This window comes from Pituophis catenifer, unplaced genomic scaffold (genome assembly GCF_029215685.1).
Source record: "Pituophis catenifer annectens isolate HBS135680 unplaced genomic scaffold, rPitCat1.0.hap2 SCAF_10, whole genome shotgun sequence".
NCBI classification, from domain to species: Eukaryota; Metazoa; Chordata; class Lepidosauria; order Squamata; family Colubridae; genus Pituophis; species Pituophis catenifer.
Genome location: NW_027256890.1, coordinates 21,023,205 through 21,045,394, shown reverse-complemented (window position 1 = coordinate 21,045,394; position 22,190 = coordinate 21,023,205). Strand labels below are relative to the sequence as shown.

Below are 22,190 nucleotides of genomic sequence, written 5' to 3'. Positions count from 1 at the left end.
GGAGAAGGCGCGCGGAGACCGCCGACGTTTCTCAGCGTCGGCGGCCGAGCAGACGTTCCGCCCCTAAATGTTGATTGGCGGGAGGAGAAGGCGGGGTTTGGGTTTCCCTGGTTACCAGGTGGAGAGAGGGGGGCTTTTATGCAAATATACATTATGCAAATTAAGGATGCTGCTAATTTAATGAGCCCTGGCCTTAAAAATCTTAAATTAAGCCTGCAAGAGCAAAAAAAAAAAAAAAAAAAGCAGCCCTTTTCATTATAATTATGATTTATAAATTATTAATTATTTTTTAACCCTGGTGACTTTGAATAAAGGAAGCCCCTTTAATAATAATAATAATAATAATAATAATAATAATAATAATAATAATAATAATTGCAATCCTTTATCTTTTAATTGCAGCATTAATGCAATTAATTGAATTTACCATCATCTAAAACAAAAGCCCTTCTGTGACTCCCACTAAATATCTTTTTGCATTTGTATTGCAAGTATAGATGCAAAATAGATGCAAAAAAAAAATATTTGCAATGGTCGCAAATTACCATAATTAAGGTTTTAATCACAGGGGAAAAAAAACCAGTTCTATCAAAATCTGTAGGACTTTTTGGATTGAGGAGCAAAACATAAATTTAGGATCTGGGCAGCCATGTGAAATATTGTTTCTTTTTTTAAAAAAAAATATTTATTTAAAACATTTAAACAAACAGAATAAATAGCTACATCAAAGAAAAAAAGATAGAAAGAGACATTGTGGCTAAAGAATAAAATGCATATAAATAAATATAAATATAAATATAAATATAAATATAAATATAAATATATAAATATAATGTAAACAGAGTGGACCATTATACAAATTTGAAATTCGTTATTCTATTAATTAATAGTACGAATAGAACTATGTTCGTTCTGTCCTCTTAAAAAACACCTTTTAAAAAAACTACAAAAACTTTAAGCTGAATGTTGGTATCCTCGCTATTTGTAGTCGTTTAAAAAGAAAAGAAATACAAGGTTTTTTAAAAAGGGGACAGAAAAAAAAAACATTGTTTGGGTCAGAGATTCAGCAGGAGCCTTTAATAGAGATTGAGCTCCTGAGTTTGTGCAGAGTGCAAGACGAATCCCAAGCAATTAAGTAGCAAAAGATCTCATTAAAAAGAGAAAAAAAATAATATTCAACGTACAGCAATTTGCAATGCGGAATATAATCTTAACCCCAGCTCCCAACAAACATTAACAGACCTTTCTTCTAATTAATGTAACTTGAATTAAAGTTCTCTATTTCTCCTGGGGTGTGAAAAACCAGTGCAAAAAGATAAGTCAATTTCCAACAGATTTACTTTCCAAATTAACAACCAAGTTTTGATCAAGTCTTGCAGGATTTTGTTCTTCTTCTTCTCCTCCTCCTCCTCCTCCTTCCTCCTCCTTCTCCTTCTTTCTCTTCCTCCTTCCTTCTTCTTCCACCTCCACCTCCTCCTCTTCCTCTTCTTCCTCCTCCTCCTCTTCCTCTCCTCCTCCCCCTCCTTCTCCTCCTTCTTCCTCCTCCTCCTCCCTTCTTCCTTCTCCTTCTTCCTCCTCCTTCCTTCTTCTTCCTTCTTCTTCTTCCTCCTCCTCCTCCTCTACTACTTCTTCCTCCTCCTCTTCCTCCTCCTCCTCTTCCTCTCCTCCTTCTCCTTCTCCTCCTCCTTCTTCTTCTTCCTCCTCCTCCTTCCTTCTCCTATCTTCTTCCTCCTCCTCCTCTTCCTTTCTTCCTCCTCCTCTTCCTCTCCTCCTCCTTCTTCCTCCTCCTCCTCCCTTCTTCCTTCTCCTTCTTCCTCCTCCTTCCTTCTTCTTCCTTCTTCTTCTTCCTCCTCCTCCTCCTCTACTACTTCTTCCTCCTCCTCTTCCTCCTCCTCCTCTTCCTCTCCTCCTTCTCCTTCTCCTCCTCCTTCTTCTTCTTCCTCCTCCTCCTTCCTTCTCCTATCTTCTTCCTCCTCTTCCTCTTCCTCTCCTCCTCCTCCTTTTTTTGCAAAAGGGCTGCTTTGAAGGAAGAGAGGCTTCTTACACACTCGGCCACTAGGAGTCAGTCAGTTGTGCAAAACTCAGCCTAAATGCAATAATTCACCAACCAATTGCGGTGGTGCTAGCCATTTCAAATCCATCTGAAGTCGTTTCCCCACCAAATTTAACGTTTCTGTAAGTTCGCTAGGTCATTTTTCGGGGTTCCGGTGCTGGGTATCTGCTAGGTAAAAGGTGGGGGGTGTATTTTTTTTTTAAATAAAATTTTTTTAGGGAGTGCTATTTCCTTTGAGACAACATGAGGAAGAAGCTGCCTGCTCAAAACCAAGCCAGTGTCACCCCAATTAGAAGATCGACTCGCTTGCAACAGGAGAAAACAGCTGAAAAGGTAGGAAAAATGTCCACTCTTCAAACGTGGAATTATCACACATACATACACACAAATATCCTTGTCTCTCCTGGAAGTGGCATGTGTCTCCTTCAATATATCTATCTAATGTTTTACTTTATTTTACTTATTCAATTTCTACACTACCGATCTCGCCTAAGTGATTCTGGTGGTTTAAAAATATAAAACGATATGAGCGTGTGATTTTTAAAAAAAAAAACACAGTTAAAAACGTATTTTATTCCATTCATTTATTTATATGTCACCTTTCTAAACTGCCCATCTCCCACAGAGAGGGGTTCTGGGTGGGGGAGTAAAATATAATAAATAGATAAACATATACAATTGAATGTTAAAATATGAAAATTAATGAAAATGATTGAACAGAAGATAGAGACTAGATAGATAGATAGATAGATAGATAGATAGATGATTGATAGATTGACAGATTAGATAGTTAGACAGATGATTGATAGATTGATAGATTGACAAATTAGACAGACAGACAGACAGACAGATGATTGATAGATTGATAGATTGACAGATTAGATAGTTAGACAGACAGACAGACGATAGATTTATAGATAGAGACAGAGAGATAGAGAGATTAGATAGAGAGATTAGATAGAGGAAAGATAGATAGATAGATAGATAGATAGATAGATAGATAGATAGATAGATTATAGATAGATAGATAGATTATAGATAGATATGTAGATATATAGATAGATGATAGAGATAGCATCTATATATACATATATATGTGGCCTTATGTTAGCCTGTGATCATAATAAAAAAATAATTTGATTTATATGACCCTGTCTTCATTTACAAAAAAAGAGATCAGACAAATGACAGATAAAGAAAGAGAGAAAGAGATGATAGATAGATGATAGATTGATATAGACAGAGATAAATGGAGATATATATATATATATATATATATATATATATATATATATATATATATATATATATATACAGAGAGAGTGATGATGGAGAGAGAGATAGACAGACAGCATATAGTTATACACATATATATGTGGCCTTATGCTAGCCTGGATCGTAATAAAAACTTAAGGTGATCTGTCTTCATTTACAAAATCCCCTTTCCTTCCGTCTGTTGGACAGCTCCCTTTGGCACACTCTAAACCAGGCTGAAAGGGACACAGTGGCTCAGTGGCTAAGACGCTGAGTTTATTGATCGAAAGGTCAGCAGTTCAGCGGTTCGAATCCCTAGTGCCACGTAATGGGGTGAGCTCCTGTGACTTGTCCCAGCTTCTGCCAACCTAGCAGTTCGAAAGTACGTTAAAAAAAATGCAAGTGGAAAAATAGGGACCCCCTTTGGTGGGAAGGGAACAGCGTTCCGTGCGCCTTTGGCGTTGAGTCATGCCGGCCACATGACCACGGAGACGTCTTCGGACAGCGCTGGCTCTCCGGCTTTGAAACGGAGATGAGCACCGCCCCTTAGAGTCGGGAACGACTAGCACATATGTGCAAGGGGAACTTTTACCTTTACCTTTAAGCCAGGCTAAACAAATATTTCTCCCCACCTCTTTTAGCTAGCCAGAATAATGCAGCTCAAACCTCAGTAAATTCTGATTTTTCTTGATGCTCAGGGTCAGTTTCTCGTCGCCATCCATCATGGTTTCTCCACATTTAGGGCTGGATTTTTCCAGCTCTTCCTTTCCTGAAGGGAAATTCTTTTCACAATGTTGGAAGCATAAAAATGGAAAAGATTTAGTCTGATTGACTATGGAGGAATGGTTGGTGAAGGTGATGGAAGTTGCTAAGTTGACTAAATTGTTTTGATAAAGGAAAATACGTTTACTGCTGCCTGGAAATGCTTTCTAAAGATATACAGACAGTCCTCGATTTACGACCATAATCGAAGCCAAAATTTAGGTCGCGAAACGAGACAGTTGTTAAGTGACTTTTCCCCTATTTTATCACTTTTCTGGCCACAGTTGTTAAATTAGTAACACAGTTGTTAAGTGAATCTTGCTTCCTCATGGACATTGCTGGTGAGAAAGGGGATCACATGATCCCAGGACACCGGAACCGTCATAAATACGAGTCAGTTGAGTTGCGAAGCATCCCAATTTTGATCACATGCCCACGAAGATGATGCAACGGTCGTAAATTTGAAAAAACGGTCACAAGTCAGTTTTTTCAGCGCCGCTATAACTTCGAATTGTCACTAAAAAAAACTGTTGTAAGTCGAGGATTATCTGACTTAGGTATGTTGGCCTCCTAGAGTTGTTTATAAAAATAATAAAGTTCGGGATTAAAAAAAAAAATAAAATTAAAAATACCGTAGGAGGGCCGAATTCTTTTCTTCCGCTTTGTCAGCTAGTTTCATTATGACGGTGTCCATTTTAGATCCTGTTTTTCTATCATTATTCCTCTTGTGTTGTTGTGACATTGTTTATTAGCGTTTCCCCAGGTTTTTTAATTTTTTTTTTTTTTAAATGTTGTTCTCCTTTCTGGCAGCTTTGATGTGGTGTTTTTTGTTTTTTTTTAACTTGCTTTAAAAGCTGTCGACAAACGCTAGTAAAAATAATTAAAAAATTTCTCGGGAAGGACAGGATAATCTTGCCTTTGCAAGCAACGTGTATTTTCTGCCATCTTTAGATTAAAAAAAGAAAAAAAAAAAGCAGAAGCCAGAGACAAAAATAATACTTTGATTCAGCCTGAAACTCGCTCGAAACTATTTTTGAGCGTAGCGTAGACGTTAGAAGCCGAATGCTGATTTTGCTTGCAGATAAATTCGATGTCGGTCTTTGGAATAGCAAACTCAAAAATGGTTTTACTGAGTGACGGACGTTTGGGTATCCTTCGGGATTAAACAACATTGTCCAGACTGGTCAAATGGTCCATGTCTCTCTCTCTCTCTCTTTTTTTTTTTTCATGTTTTATTTGTTTTATTTATGTAACACAAAAGAGCCTGTAGTACAGTGGACTAAAGCACTGTTATTAACATCTGCTGCTTGCAATTACTGCAAGTTCAAATCTCAGGCTCAAAGTTGACTCAGCCTTCCATCCTTTCAAAGGTAGGTAAAATGAGGACCCAGATTGTGGGGGCAATAAGCTGACTTTGTATAAATATACAAAAGTATGAAGGCTATTGCTTAACGCATTGTAAGCCGCCCTGAGTCTCCGGAGAAGGGCGGCATATAAATTAAAGCAAAAAAAAAAAAACACTCAATTTTCATCAAACAGGGTGTATTCTGGGTACAATTATGTTTAGATAGTCATATTTATACATCTTCATTATATTTAGTCATCACCATCCTATTAATAATATAATAACATTATACTATAACCTTAATATTTAACATTTAATATCATCTTCTTTAATGACTCTCCTCTGTACCATTTCCTCCCTTTATATCTCTTCCTTTCTAACTTCTATTTCTATTATCTAACCGTTGATAAAATGTGTCCCATATCAAGAAATATTCAGTTTCTTCTTTATCTTTAATAACAAGTTAGTCTATCCATTTTTGTTTCTTCTTTATCTTTAATAGCAAGTGTTAGTCTATCCATTCTTGCACAATCTAATATTTTTTTAAAATTACATTCCCCTCAGACGGGATCTCATCATTTTTCCATTGTTGCGCAAATACAATTCTAGTTGCCGTTAATATATGCAAAATCAAATATGCAGTCCTTTTTTTAATCATGTTTTTCTGATAGAATGCCCAACACAAATATTTCTGGTTTCAGGTCTATATGTAGTTTTATCATTTTTTTTCCAGCCGCGCGTGTATTTTTGCCCAATATTTTCTCACTCTTGGGCATGTCCACCACATGTGGTAATATGTGCCAGATGCTTGATTACACTTCCGACATTTGTCCGATCTGTCTTTAAACATTTTTGCCAGTCTTGCCGGTGCGAAATGCCATCTATAAAACATTTTATACAAGAAAACCTATACTGCATATAAGTTTTCCTTATATGCAGTCGACATCGTCGATTTCGATCCCACAATTTCTGCCGGGCCATTTCTCTTTTCAAAGAGCTTTTATATCTTGCTTTCAAAGTTTGGCAGTTGTTGTGGTGTGTGCATTCAAAGGCAGAGAGAGAGAGAGGAGAGAGAGATGCCTTTACTGCTGCTATCTCTGCAGCTGTAGAAACATCTGTGCCCTCGCTCTGCCAGGGAAAACTCCCCAGCGAGCTAAATTAACACAAGTTGGTGTTAGTAAGCCAACCAGAGCTGGCCGCCATGACAGCAGGGGGATTTACAAAACAAAACAAAAACAAAGTTGGCTTAAAAAATGTGTAACTTAGGAAGATATCCATAAAAGCTATTTTTATGTATTTATATATTAAATTAAAGGTACAGCATGTAGCTGCTTGTCTGTGTGGTAGGAATAAAGAATAATGTTGAAGGATTATATCCTTCTTCATTCAAAGCTGTAGTGGAGTTTCCTACTTTCTTTGCTGAATAGATCTCCATCTCTATCTCCATCTCTTATCTCCATGTCCATGTCCATCTCTCCATCTCCCCTTTTCTCCATCTCTGTCTTTATCTGCAAGTCCATGTCCATCTCTTCATCTCATTTCTCTATGTCTATGTCCATCTCCATGTCCATCTCTCCATCTCTTTCTATCTCCATCTCTACAGCTCCATCTCTACAGCTCTCTTTCTCTCTATTGCTAATCTCCATCTCCATCTCTCCAGCTCCAGCTCCATGTCCATCCATCTCACCAGCTCTATCCCCATCTCCACTTCTCCATCTCTCTATCTCTTTCTCTCTATCCCCATCTCTATCTCCATGTTCATGTTCATGTCCACCTCTCCATCTCTTTCTATCTCCCTCCATCTCTCCATCTCCAGCTCTCCAGCTCTATCCCCATGTCCATCTCTCCAGCTCTTCATCTTCATCTCCCCATCTCTTCTTTTCCATGTCGATCTCTTCATCTCTGTTTCTCTCTATCTCCATCTCTCCATCTCCATGTCCATCTCTCCAGCTCTATCCCCATGTCCTTCTGTCCATCTCTTCACCTTCATCTCCCCATCTCCCCTTTTCCATCTTCGTCTCCATCTCATCTCCCTCCCCATCTCTCCAGCTCTATCTCCATTGTCTCCATCTCTCCATCTTCATCTTCCCATTTCTCTGTCTTTGTGTCTATGTCCCTCCCCATGCCCATCTCTCCATCTCTTTCTCTCTATTTCCATCTCTACAGCTCCATCTCTACAGCTCTCTTTCTCTCTATCGTTAATCTCCATCTCCATCTCTACAACTCTATCTCCATGTCCATCTACCCATCTCTCGTATCTCCATGTCCATGTCCATCTCAGTTGAAGCTGTTGAGGGTTTGAGGATGTAACAATGTTGTCAGGTAGAGCATTTCCAGGCGTTGACCACTCTGTTGCTGAAGTTGTATTTTCTGCCATCGAGTTTGGAGTGGTTTACCTTGAGTTTGTATCGATTGTTTGCCCATGTATTATTGTGGTTGAGGCTGAAGAAGTCATTGACAGGTAAGACATCGTAGCAGACAATTTTGTGTACTATGCTTAGATCGGACCGCAGGCGGTGCAGTTCCAGGTTGTCCAAGCCCCAGAATTTCAATTCTGGTGACCTAAGGGATTCTGTTTGTGAGCGGAGGAGTGGAGGACTCTTCTCGTGAAATACCTCTGGACCTGCCCAGTCGTGTTAATGTCCGATATACAGTGTGGATTCCAGGCGGATGAGCTGTATTCAAGAATTGGTCTGGCAAAGGTTTTGTAGGCCCTAGTTAGCAGTACAATGTTACCGGAGAAGCTTCACAAGATAAGGTTAACAATTCTTAATGCCTTTTTGGCAAATGCTGTTATAGTGGGGCTTAGATTGTTATAACCAGTCTCTGGTTAATCTTCCTTTTCAAGACCAGCTAGAGACTGTTATGGTGTCAGCCCTTCAAGGCAGCCCAAGTCAAGCATGACTGGTGTCTGTATTTGTGTACATCTGTGAGTGTTGTGTATCTCTCTGTCTCTGTGTGCGTATTTCTACACAGGAAGTGTAGATGCACCACCCACTGGAGAACACTTCCTCAATTTCCTGGCACTAGTTTTCTAGCGATGAGAGTGTCGGTTCCTTTCTGATTAAACACTTCTGTGATTTCTGAACCACAACCCAGAAAGAACCTCAACACCCCAGAAGTCGGGCCGATGACATCCTGCAGCCCCGAGAAAGCATCAAAGCTTACAAGAAGCAAGTAGTAGATCCCACCGAGGAGCGACCAGATCCACCAGGAACTCCTTCGGAATCAGGAGCTCAGCTGGACGTCGGGCGACGAGCAGAGAAAGTCGTAGTAAGTGTTGAGTTCATCCGACGTCAGATGTTTGGCTTGTGTTTCGTTCCAAGATAGGGGCTTCATCCCTGGAGGCTTCCAAGAAGAGACTGGACTGCCATCTGTCAGAAATGGTGTAGGGTCTCCTGCTTGGGGTGGGGGTCAGAGTAGATGACCTCCAAGATCCCTTCCAACTCTGTTAGATGTTCAATCAGTTAGATCATGGGCGCAGACACCCAGTTTGGGTTGTTCTTGAGGAGCGAAATGCTTGTGAGGTCCCACCAAAGACAATTCGTCCCATTTTCCCTTTCAGCCCCCCTTTGTGAGGCTGAGGAGACTGGAGTTGAAGGAAGACCCTTCCCCACATCCAGAGAGGGGAAAGGAGGTAACGGAGTGGGGGCAAAAGGCCTGGCGAAGATCCAAGTTTGTTTGTGTCCCGTTTCCGAAGACAGTTGGTTCATCCCGTGCCAGGCAGAGCTGCTGTGTCTTTGCGGTGATGGCACTGTGTGGTGTCAACCTTGTGGTGGGCACACTTAGAAACCGGGACAAATTAAATCCCCCCTCCTCAAAATGCATCAGACAGATCCAACATTGCTCTGATCTTTGTTAGCGTTTTTTTTTTTTTTAAATTAAAATCTTAAGATCACATCGAAACCAGCATTTCTGTTGTTGCTAACCAAGATGGCTATGCCCGATTTTACCTTTGTGCTTTGGTTTGTTCAGCAAAATCGCTGCAGACATTAAGTGAGTCATGGGGTCGTTAAGCAGATCCAGCGTCCTCCATTGACTTTGCTTGTGGGAATTTTGGGGGGGAGGGAATTCGCCTGCGTTTTCTTTCGAAAGTGATTTCCATGTTTGATTCACAGCCGATCGATTTCGATGGGGATATATGGACATTAAACCAGTTTCTAAAATAGGAGATGGATCAATCTTTTCAATAAGCAAATGAGTTAGAACCAGTGGTGAAATCCATATTTTTTTACTACCGGTTCTGTGGGCGTGGCTTGGTGGGCGGGTGTGGCTTGGTGGGCGTGGAAGGGGAAGGATACTGCAAAATCTCCATTCCCTCCCCACTCCTGGGGGAAGGATACTGCAAAATCTCCATTCCCTCCCCACTCCTGGGGGAAGGATACTGCAAAATCTCCATTCCCACCCCACGTCAAGGGAAGGTATACTGCAAAATCCCTATTCCCTCCCCACTCCTGGGGGAAGGATACTGCAAAATCTCCATTCCCACCCCGCTCTGGGGCCAGCCAGAGGTGGTATTTGCCGGTTCTCCAAAACTACTCAAAATTTCCGCTACCGGTTCTCCAGAACCTGTCAGAACCTGCTGGATTTCACCCCTGGTTAGAACTGTACTTTCCTCCAATCATGATTAACTGTTTCTGGACAAGCCAGGATATTAAGTGGATTCCGAGCCATGTTTATTATTTGACTGAAAAATTAGACCAGTTTTGGGACCCCATCAGATCAAAAACCATGGTTTACAAGCTACCTCTGTTGGTTTAACCCAACCCAACCCCAATATTTTAGAAGACCATATCTCAGCCACGTTCTTGGTCATGGATGATGGTATGCTTGGTTGGTTTGTTCGCCCAAAGGAGGAAGTCAAACCATCTCTACTTTCCCTCGATCCATAGTTAGACACTCCAAATATTCAGTGGGCAGTGGTGAAGGATCGAGAATCTTGGCTGCAAATCTTGGACACCTCAAAACCACAAAGTGGTAAGGTTGGACATCTGGAAGACACAACCACACCCAGTCTGCGAAGACCAATCGAAACCCGGAGGGAGTCGAGACAGGAGACCTGGACCGAAATCACCCCAAGAATCAAGGTACCCCCCAATGAAGAAGATGGAGAGCACCAAGTTGCCACCTAAAGCTTCAGCAGCAAAAGAAGTCCACCAAAAATTGTTCAAGGTAGATCGTTGGTCCTTTGCCGCCTGGAATTGTATAATCTTCAACTCCCTCTCTCAGTGGCAATATTTCTAAGTCTTGTGGAACCCTTCCAACTCTGAAAAGCAGGCCGGTTGGGGGATTCTGGGAGTTGAAGCCCACCCATTTTAAAGCATGCTGGCTAGGGGATTCTGGGAGTTGAAGCCCACCCGTCTTAAAGCATGTCGGTTGGGAAATTCTGGGAATTGAAGTCCGCCCATCTTAAAGCATGCCAGTTGGGGGATTCTGGGAGTCGTAGTCCACCCATCTTCAAGGGATCAACTTCGAAAAAACGCTGTCCTAAGTCAACCTCTCTTGTCTTCCCTCACTTTTTCTCCTTAGTTCTCCAAGTTCTCCTGGTCTTCTCTCTGTTTCCTTCTCTTCTTCCTCCTCCTGATCCTTACCTGCTGGCTCGTATGGAACCACGGAGTCCCCGCCACTCTCGTGCTTGGAAACGGATCTTTAATGTGGAAAAAATTAACAACGCTGTGGAACGAGGGGGAAGAATGCAGCTCTCAGTGCAGGCAAGTTCTCTGCGTTTATTTTACGCTTGGAAATGTCCTCCAGATGTTAGTTCTCAAGCCTGGATCAACCCCATCGCTGCTGACCGCCTTGGTTTTAATTCTCCTTTCCCTCATTCCTAGCCTGGTCCTTCTGGAGAGCATCCCAGACAGCTTACAGTATCCGCCTTCGAGTCCTCAAAATCCCACCACTTACGAAGGGTGGATGGACCTCCTCTCGGAAGCCAACAGCGTGGTAGAAATTGGGGCTTTCTACTTTACCCTCCGAGACTCCGATTTACAAATGGAAGATGCTTCGGCGATGCAGGTCAGTTGGTCGTCGGGGACACCGGCGTAAAAGGATCCACTCTGGATCTCTTCTTGAGTCTAAACCTCGTGTCAGGAATTGGGAGATGGAATGGAATGGTCCTTCTGGAATACAGAAGGAATAGAATAGAATAGAGTAGAGTAGAAGAATAGAATAGGATAGGATAGGATAGGATAGGATAGGATAGGATAGGATAGGATAGGATAGGATAGAATAGAATAGAATAGAATAGAATAGAATAGAATAGAATAGAATAGAATAGAATTAGAGCAGAATAGAATAGAGTAGAGCAGAATAGAACAGAACAGAACAGGAATAGGAATTTAGAATAGAATTAGAGCAGAATAGAATAGAGTAGAGTAGAGCAGAACAGAATAGAACAGAATATGAATATAAAATAGAATTAGAGCAGAATAGAATAGAATATAGAGTAGAGTAAAGTAGAGTAGAGTAGAGTTCAGTAGAACAGAACAGAACAGAACAGAACAGGAATAGGAATATAAAATAGAATTAGAGCAGAATAGAATAGAATATAGAGTAGAGTAGAGTAGAACAGAACAGAACAGAACAAAACAGAACAGAACAGAACAGAACAGAACAGGAATAGGAATATAGAATAGAATTAGAGCAGAATAGAATAGAATAGAATAGAACAGTCACCTGTCTCGCTTAGTGACCATGGTGATTCACTTAACGACCAGAGCAAAAAAAAGAAGGATAAAATTGGGTGTTCGTCCTGTGATGTCTCACTTAACAACCGTGCTGCTTAATAATGAATTTTCCAAATCCCTTTTGTGGCCGTAAGTTGAGGACTACCTGAAGTTGAGTCCAATCAGGCTCCAAGAGTTATTTGAGAACTGAGCTGCACGAATGAAAGGCAGAACGTCCGAATGGGCTCGGCCGACATCCTCCTCTCATCTAGGACCAAGTCCCACAAGCGTTGTCGTTTTTGTGTCACTCCGCAGGGCCTGGAGGTGTTTAATATGCTACGCAGCCTGCCTTCCCGGGGGGTGAAGTTGGAGATCGCGGTGAATAGCCCTCAGTCGTCCGAAGACGACACTGATGAATTGGCCCGTGACGGTAACGTATCTGTAGGGAGATAGCAAAATAACAGAGTTGGAAGGGACCTTGGAGGTCTTCTAGTCCAGTTTCCTTCCTCCTCCTTTTCTTTTTTCTCTCTTTCTCCTTGATCACTTCCTTTCTTTTTCTTCTTCTCTTCTCTCTCTTTCCCATCCATCTCCTCTTCCTCCTCCTTCTCTTATTCTTCTCTTTCTCTCTGTTGCCGGCGTCCCATCCATCTCCTCTTGCTCCTCCTCCTCCTCCCTTTCCTCCTTCTCCTTCTGTTGTGGCCCGCCAGTGGCCAGGAGGTTGCAGAGGAACATGGAGTCTGGGGAAGGCTCGGATGAGGGCTCTGCGTCGGAGGCAGAGAGGGGGCCAAGGCCGTCTGACGGTTGTCAGCTGCCTTTGGAGTCAGACATCAGTGAGGCAGAGGAACAGCTGGAGCCTGTTCCCAGTTGTGCACATGCGCAGAGCTGCCAGGAGAAGGAAACAGCTAAAGAACAAGGGGCGACTCAGGAGTAAAGCCACAGGTGGATGGTGAATGGCCCCTCCCAGAGGGAATAAAAGAGGAGCGAAAGGGGAGTGGAGTTTGCAGGAGGCAATTAGTTCGCTTAATTGGTTCGTGACTCTCCAAGACTCCTTGCCAAGTTTTGAAGATATCAGGCCTGGCAGCTCTCCAAGCCAGATAAAGGTCTGTGACTGTAAATTCTCCCTTGAAAGACTTTGCTGGATGTGAATGAGAGGAATTCACAGTCACTTAAGAAAAAGGGGTTTTTGTCGGGAGAAGGAGTCTGCTTTGTGTTCTTGGGAAGCCTAGGTCAGAACAATGATTGACAGACAACCTACGACCGCAATGCACAGGCTCCATTACAGTCATTACTTGAGGACTACTTTAGTACAATAGGAATAAAACAGGCCAAGCAACGTTGCTAGGAATTGGAAGAAAATCAGCGTGTTTGATGGTGTCAGCTGTAAAGAGAGATTCGTTTACAATCTTGCTCTCCAGGCGCAGACGTGCAGTATGTGAAAATGAAGGAACTGACCGGCGGGATCGTGCACACCAAATTGTGGATCGTGGATCGGAAACACCTCTACATTGGCAGTGCCAACATGGACTGGCGTTCCCTTACTCAGGTATCTCCTTCGGGGCAGGCGTGAAAAGAGGCACAGGCGCTCCTGACTTACAACCGTTCGTTTAGTGACTGCTCGGATGCGTCAATCCTTTTGATTGCGTGATGGTTGTCGAGTACCCGAGTGTTGTGGCCTTTTGGCTGCCGGCCCCTCCAACAGCTGAATCAGAGGAGGAGAAGGAAGGGTGGGAGTCAGGGTCAGTGTTCTGTCCCCGTCTCACACACGCACACAAACAGACAGCCGGGGGTTAAATAAACTGGCAGACAACCAATTCTTTCGATAAGAGGATTGGCAGCAACCCAGTAGCTGCTTGCCAAGACTTTACTCATAAACAAAATACACACAGTTCAAGAATTGTCAAGTCCAGTCCGTAATTAAATCCAAGGCAGATAATGTTGTTTCCAAAGATGCAATGTGACTCGATAGTAGTTAGTTTTTTCCGTCACAGAGTCTGAATGGCCACCTCACCCCCTTTTATACTCTGTGGGGTGTGGTCCAGTGACTCCGCTTAATCTCTGGCACGTCTCTTCTTCTGTTGCGCGCGCTTATCTCTGCGACGCTGCCGAGAATCCAGCCAAGACTCATCTCCCTCATTACTGTCCACCTGTGGCTGCGTGGACGTGCTTGGCCTCGGCCCTATCTCTTGACCTTCGGCGGACACCGAAGGCATTGCCAGAGAGGAGGGTCCTGGAGTGGGAGGCCTAGCCAACTCCTCTCCTTCACTCTCGGAGTCCTCTCCTGCCGAAGACACAGGCTCAGGTAACGGAGCCACAACAGTCAGCATCAGGGCAACCTGGGAGCTCCGAGGGGGGATGAGGGAATGGAGGTGGCAGAGAGAGAGACAGAGGCGGAGCCTGGGCCGGCTGTCAGCCCTCAGATGGAGAGTCAACAGCCCCCAGGTCTGCAGGAGGCTGATGAGGAAGAGGAGGAACAGCTGGGTCCAGTGCCTGACGCGTGGATGCACAGAAGGAAGAGGAGAGGAGAGCAGCGGAAATCTATGGGCCGGTCCTATGGGAGATTACAGCCCCTGAAGAAGTAAATCTGGGGATCTTCCAGCAAGATACTCACGGATCGTTTTTTCCCCTTAGGTGAAGGAGCTGGGAATTGCCCTCTACAATTGTAGCTGTCTGGCTAAGGATCTGCACCGGATCTTTGCCATGTACCAGATCTTGGGCAAAGAGGGAGCCTCCTTGCCCACCACCTGGCCCAGGGATCTGGCGGCCGAATCCAGCCTGGAGGAACCTCGGAAGATTCAACTAAACGGGGTAGAGGCCCAGGTCTATATTTCCGTAAGTGTGTTTGTGTGGAAACGACAACAACAACGGTTTAAAATCCTGCAGATGTGTGGACTTCATTGTCCAGATCTCCTCAGCCGGCCCAGACAGGAAGGAAGAATTATGGCAGCTGGATGCCACACATCTGGACGGCAGGGGGATTTTTTGGGGGAGGGGGGGAAATGAGATTGGGAAGGTAGAAAAGTAGCAAGTTGGTGATTCCACGTCCCTAAAAATCAAACCAATCGGAGTTGGAAGGGACCTTGGAGGTCTTTTAGTCCAACCCCCTGCTCAAGCAGGAGACTCTATAATGTTTTGGAGAAATGGTTGTCCAATCTCTTCTTGAAAACCTCCAGTGATGGGAAAGGAAGGGGAAGGGGAAGGGGAAGGGGAAGGGAAGGGGAAGGAAAGGAAAGGAAAGGAAAGGAAAGGAAAGGAAAGGAAAGGAAAGGAAAGGAAAGGAAAGGAAAGGAAAGGAAAGGAAAGGAAAGGAGGCCCGTTTTCTGCCCTCCCCAGGCTCCAGAGGCTTTCTTGGACGCTGGAGAGGGCGAAAACAGCCTTCCCCAATCCTCTGGAGGCCCTCCAGAGGCCGGAAACGGCCCGTTTTCCAACTTCCGGTGGGGCCGGAAGGCCTGAAAATCAGTTTTGAGAGCACGACGAAACGTGCGCAGATCCGGGATCCTCCGTATCTCCGGCGGGGAGCTCGTTCCAGATGTAGAGGTGTTTCCGTTCCATCTAGGGTGACGGCTTGCCTAAAAAATTACATAAAATATGTTTAAGCGGTCTAAAGCCACCGTTTTTCTTTTGGGTGTTTTTGAAACGTGGTCGATTTCAGCCGGCATCGAGTTTCACCCTGCCAAGGTGAGCTGTCTGGTTTTCTTCGGCCAAGGTCACCTGTTTGGAGCCAGGTGGCCTCGGAAGACGGAGCAGGTAGAAATCGTGGCTCTGTTGTTCACACTTTGTAATTCTGTTCTTGTCGACCGCAGAGCTCCCCGCCGGCTCTGTGCTCCACCGGCCGGACGTCTGACCTCACCGCCATTTTGAGCACGATTGAAGACGCTCAAGAATTCATCTATATTTCTGTGATGGATTACGAGCCGCAGTGTATATACTGTAAATCGAGAAGGTGATCTCATTTCCTTCCTCCCTTCCCTTCCCTTCTTCTCTTTCTCTTTCTTTTTCCTTCCTTCCTTCCTTCCTATCTTCTTTCCTCCCACCATCTATCTTCCTTCCTTCCTCTCTCTCTTTTTTCCTTCCTTCCTTCCATTCCTCTCTCTTTCTCTTTCTTTCTTTTTCCTTCCTTCCGTCCTACCGTCTTTCCTCCCACCATCTATCTTCCTTCCTTCCTCTCTTTCTTTTTCCTTCCTTCCTTCCCTCTCTCTCTTTCTTTTCCTTCCTTCCTTCCCTTTCTTTCTCTTTCTTTTTCCTTCCTTCCTTCTTTCCTCCCACCATCTATCTTCCTTCCTTCTTCTCTTTCTTTCTTTTTCCTTCCTTCCTTCCCTCTCTTTCTTTCTTTTCCTTCCTTCCTTCCCTCTTTCTTTCTCTTTCTTTTTCCTTCCTTCCTTCCTTCTTTCCTCACCATCTATCTTCCTTCCTTCCTTCCTCTCTCTCTCTTTTTCCTTCCTTCCTCCCTTCACTTCCTTCCTCTTTTTCTTTCTTTCTTTCTTTTTCCTTCCTTCCTCCCTCCCACCATCTTCCTTCCTTGCTTCCCTTCCTCTCTCTCTCTCTCTCTCTCTCTCTTTCTCTTTTTCCTTCCTTCCTTCTTTCCTCCCACCATCTTTCTTCCTTCCTTCCTTCCTTCCTTCCTTCCTTCCTTCCATCCATCTTAAAGATGTTGGCTAGGGAATACTGGGCGTTGAAGTCTTCACACCATTATTTTCCTGACTTTATTGCGAGTGGTTCTACTTACAGAATCTTCCCAATCTATGCTCTGCCCTCTTCCCCCACTTATACTCCAGTAAATTAGGAAGGTGTCCGTCAGATTCTCTCTCTCTTTTTTTTTTAATTTGATTTATATGCCGCCCTTCTCCGGAGACTCAGGGCGGCTTACAATGCGCTAAGCAATAGCCTTCATCCTTTTGTATATTTATACAAAGTCAGCTTATTGCCCCCACAATCTGGGTCCTCAATTGACCTACCTTAGAAAGGATGGAAGGCTGAGTCAACCTTGAGCCTGGCGAGATTCGAACTCGCAGTAATTGCAGGCAGCTGGTCTTAATAACAGGGTGCTTTAAACCACTGTACTACCAAGGCTCTGTTATCTGGATTCTTGTTATCTGGACTTCTCAACTTAAAAATCCTTTAGCCTCCTTTAGATAAGGCATCCTGGAAATTTCTCCATCGAGGTCACCTCCCTAATTCTCTGCACCCATTTTCCTTTCCAAGGCTCTGGCCCGTCATTGATGATGCGTTACGGAGCGCAGCCTGCGATAAAGGCGTGACGGTGCGCCTTCTTATCAGCTGTTGGCAGCATTCGAGACAGACCATGTTTGTCTTCCTGGAGTCGCTGACGGTCCTGAGAAGGAAACCCCTCCACTGCCCCATCGAAGTGGTGAGTCTTCCCTTTTCCTACTAATTAAACCCACAGGGTTAGATAGTATAAAATGGTGGAATGAGGGAGAGAGACAGAGAGAGGGAGGGAGGGAAAGAGGGAAAGAGGGAGAGAAAAAGAGGGAGAGAGCGAGGGAGAGACTTAGAGACAGAGAGAAAGAGAGAAAGAGAGAGAGAGGGAGTGGGGGGAGAGAGAGAGGGAGGGAAAGAGGGAAAGAGGGAGAGAAAAAGAGGGAGAGAGAGAGCGAGGGAGAGACTTAGAGACAGAGAGAAAGAGAGTAAGAGAGAGAGAGGGAGTGGGAGAGAGAGAGAGAGGGAGGGAGAAAGACAGAGACAGGGACAGAGAGAGAGACAGAGAGAGAGGGAGAGAGACAGAGACAGACAGAGGGAGGGAGAGAGAGGGAGGGAGAGAGAGATAGAGAGAGGGAGAGAAAGAGACAGAGAGAGAGCAAGGGAGGGAGAGAGGGAGGGAGAGAGGGAGAGAGGGAGGGGGAGAGACAGAGAGAGACAGAGAGAGGGAGGGAAAGTGGGAGGAGGGAGAGAGAGCGAGTGAGAGAGAGGGAGGGAGGGAGGGGGGAGAGAGAGACAGAGAGAGACAGAGAGAGGGATGGAAAGAGACAGAGAGAGAGGAATGGAAAGAGGGAGGGAGGGAGGGAGAGGGAGGGAGAGAGGAAAAGAGGGAGAGAGAGAGAAGAAGAGGGAGGGAGGGACAGAGAGAGGGGAGGGAGAGAGGGAAAAAGGGAGAGAAAGAGAGAGAGAGGGAAAGAAGGAAAGAGAAGGAGAGAGGGAAAGAAAGAGAGATGCATTTAATTTTTTTTTTAATTTGATTTATATGCCGCCCTTCTCCGGAGACTCAGGGGGGCTTACAATGCGTTAAGCAATAGCCTTCATACTTTTTGTATATTTATACAAAGTCAGCTTATTGCCCCCACAATCTGGGTCCCCAAATTCTTTTTCCTTTTCAGAAACTCTTTGCGGTTCCCATAGAAGGGAGAGAAATTCCTTACGCCCACGTTAACCACAACAAGTACATGGTGACGGACCGAGTAGCTTATGTTGGTACGTAGTAGCTCACGTTGAATTTAATTCACGGAACAACAAGAGATGGAAGGGACCTGGGAGGTCTTCTAGTCCAACCCCTGCAGGCAAGCAGGCAAGTTTTGCCCCATTTTACGCCTTTTCTCACCACCGTTGTTAAGGGAATCGCTGCCATTTTTAAGATAATAACACAATTGTCCGGCTTCCCCGTTGAGTTTGCTTGTCAGAAGGTTGCAAAAAGGGGCCGGCGTCCGAATTTTGATTACATGCCCCAGCAACACTGCAACAGTCGTGTGAAAAATGGCCATCAGTCACTGTTATAACTTCGAACGGTCGCTAAATGGACGTTCGTATGTCGAGGACTGCCTGTAGCGTACTGCAAATGTCCTATAAACCGATTTTCTTCTTTTTGTCAACTCCCAAAGCATCCTTGGCCAGCTCTCGGGTTGCCATAGGCCGGAGGGGGGGGGATGGGAAACCGGCGAAACAGCCTGGCAACCAAAGACAGATGCACATTCCAGATTTATCTCTCTCAAGGCTGTCTCCCAGGGTTACCCACAGCAGCCGGAGGGGAGTTGACCTCTACAACCAGGGAAATTGTTCCATTGGTGAATGTGATTGATGACACACCCTGGACAGGAGGGTGGGGGGGGGAAACAAGGTCATAATTGGAGCGTAAATTACGTAGGGTCAGAGCTTCGTGATTTAATTAGGGCCCTGACACTTTTATTTCTCCGCCTGCAGGAACTTCTAACTGGTCCGAAGATTATTTTCTCCGGACCGCCGGAGTTGGGCTGATCGTCAACCAGAGCGGTGTTGCCCCCGAAGCCCAAAGTTACACATTGCGACAACAGCTGGTGGACGTTTTCCTTCGGGATTGGGAATCTCCGTACACCCTCCCGCTCGAAAACCACTCGGAATGTATGAAGAAATTAAGAGAGTGAAGGGTTTCGCTTGAAGAACCAGCCCTTAAGGCCAGACTCACTCAATTTCTCGGTCCGTGAGGACCTTCCTTTAAACATGTCCTGTGGGTTGGATGCTCTTGGTGTGTCCCAATCTTTTTTTTGGCTCTTGGTCTGCTTTTAGGAAAATGTCAGGCTGCTTTTGCATTCTTAAGATATATGGCCTCCCCGGGTTCACAATCTCTCATCGGAACAGGGGAGGAAAAGCTATTGCGGATAAATCGTTCTGGGCTCTGAGAAGCACCAGGAGCTGAGGGACCAAGTTAGGGACAGATCATCATGGGGAAAAATCTATCTATGTGGTCACTAAGAGAGGACAATTTGATGGACCTCCCTCCCTCCATTCATCCATCCATCATCCATCCATCCATCCATCATCCATTAATCCATCTAGCCATCCTTCATCCATCCATCATCCATTAATCCATCCATCCATTATCCATCATCTATCCATCCATTCATTTCATTTTTCATTTTTCATTTTATTAAATTTGTATACCGCCCTACTCCCGAAGGACTCAGGGCGGTGAACAGCCATAAAATAAAACATATAAATACAAAATTTAAAAAGAGATAAAACAAATTAAATAAATTTGGCTGAACCATTTTAAAACCCCAATTTAAAACCAAATTTAAAATTCCCATTTAAAAAGAGGAAAAGTTTAGGTCAGGCCAGCTTGATGGAATAGGAACGTCTTAAGCCATCCATCCATCCATCTATCTATCTATCATCCATCTGTATATCTGTCCATCCATCTATTCATCCATTCATCCACCCTCCATCATTTGTCTGTCTGTGTCTCTGTCTGTCTGTCTATCTATCTATCTATCTATCTATCTATCTATCTATCTATCTATCTATCATCCATCTGTATATCTGTCTGTCTATTCATCCATCCATCCACCCTCCATCATTTGTCTGTCTGTGTCTCTGTCTGTCTATCTATTTTATTTATTTTTTCTTTTTATTTTATTTCGAATTTATATACCGCACCTTCTCCCGAGGGACTCAGGGCGGTGTACAGCCAACTAAAAACATACAATACAAACATTAAAAACAATTAAAAGGATATATTAATTTGGCCCCAATTTAAAATGACAACCCAGTTAAAAATGTTTTTAAAAAATGTTATGTTAAGCCAGCCCGGCTTGCTGGAAAAAGGAAGTTTGAAGGGCATGGATATCTATCTATCTATCTATCTATCTATCTATCTATCTATCTATCTATCTATCTATCTATCTGTCTATCTGTCTATCTATCTATCATCTAGCTAGCTACCTAATTACCTAGCTACCTAACTATTAGTCTCTGACAATATATCTATCTAGCTATCTAGCTATGATCCATCTATCTGTATATCTGTCCATCCATCCATCCATCCATTCACCCGCCATCATTTATCTGCCTGCCTGTCTACTGTGTTTTCCCGAAAATAAGACCCTGTTTTATATTTTTTAATAAGCGCTTGGCCTTATTTTCGGGGAGGTCTTATTATTATTTTCGGGGAAACTGGGTATCTATCTATCTATCTATCTATCTATCTATCTATCTATCTATCTATCATCCATCTGTATATCTGTCTGTCCATCCATCCATCCATTCATTCATCCACCCTCCATCATCTATCTATCTATCTATCTATCTATCTATCTATCTATCTATCTATCATGCATCTGTATATCTGGCTGTCCATCCATCCATCCATCCATTCATCCATCCATCTATTCAAACATCCACCCTTCAACATTTATCTATCTGTCTGTCTGTCTGTCTATCTATCTATCTATCTATCTATCTATCTATCTATCTATCTATCATCCATCTGTATATCTGTCTGTCCATCCATTCATCTATTCATCCATCCATCCATCTATCCATTCATCCATCCACCCTCCATCATTTGTCTGTCTGTCTGTCTGTCTGTCTGTCTACCTATCTATCCATCCATCCATCCATCCATCCATCCATCCATCCATCCCAGAATCATAGTGTTCAAAACCCAATGGGAATCTATGGTGTATCTACGATCCTTCAGGTGCCCATTGGCTAATGGTGAAGAACTCTGGAAGCCTGTAAAATACTGCCCACCTTGCTTTCCAAGGATTAAAATCCTGCTCTCTGCGGTCTTCTTTCCCCCCTGAAAATATATTCTTTAAATTATCTATTTTCTTTTGAAACTTGAAAGAGCACACCCGATTTACTGCTCTGAAATGTGTCATGTCACCCCGTTGGCCACCTGCACAGAACAACCTGCCTACATCTGGGCTGCAATAATCTAAATGATCACAAGAGGGCGGCAAAAGAATCCAGTGGTTTTAAAACCTCTCTCTCTCTCTCTCTGCTGACCTCTACTGGTTGTCTCTGATTCCTGCACCCTAAAAACGATAATCCGTTTTATTTCTTACGGCCAACGTCTTTGGAAATTTTCGTTCTGGAAACTCAGGGATTGTGTTATAGATGGGGAATTATATGCCTTAGTCTGAATGTGCTATAAGCAATATGAAAAGACATCGCTTGGCAGAGTTTATTTTTGATAAATCAAATAATTTTTATAATAAACAAGTTTGTTGTTTACCTGTGTTCTATTGGTATCCTCGTCTAACTTAATTCAGAGCCAGTTTGGTTGTGATTCTTATCAATGCTTTTTGCATCCAGTTTACCGAGTAATTCTGTCTGGATTTGGTATTGAATTTTGATTACTAGTTCCTTCTGATAAATCTACGATGATGATAATATTATTATAGAG

The 22,190-nt window shown here is 43.6% G+C and overlaps 2 protein-coding genes across 2 annotated transcripts in view; one reads left to right on the top strand and one right to left on the bottom strand.

Moving 5' to 3' along the window:
- The window catches only part of ZBTB3 (zinc finger and BTB domain containing 3), a 39,789-nt gene that overhangs the window by 5,200 nt on the left and 12,399 nt on the right, over positions 1 to 22,190 (bottom strand). The gene's annotated exons all lie outside the window — the stretch shown is intronic.
- On the top strand, positions 1,979 to 22,024 carry LOC139321620 (5'-3' exonuclease PLD3-like). The gene is given in 15 exon segments (XM_070950395.1): positions 1,979 to 2,175; positions 2,272 to 2,386; positions 8,514 to 8,687; positions 8,980 to 9,051; positions 10,307 to 10,504; positions 10,506 to 10,586; positions 10,944 to 11,125; positions 11,246 to 11,429; positions 12,395 to 12,509; positions 13,495 to 13,622; positions 14,708 to 14,908; positions 15,880 to 16,019; positions 17,279 to 17,444; positions 18,409 to 18,502; positions 19,226 to 22,024. Coding segments are annotated over 14 exon segments (2,025 nt in total). The 5' UTR covers positions 1,979 to 2,175; positions 2,272 to 2,296; the 3' UTR covers positions 19,426 to 22,024.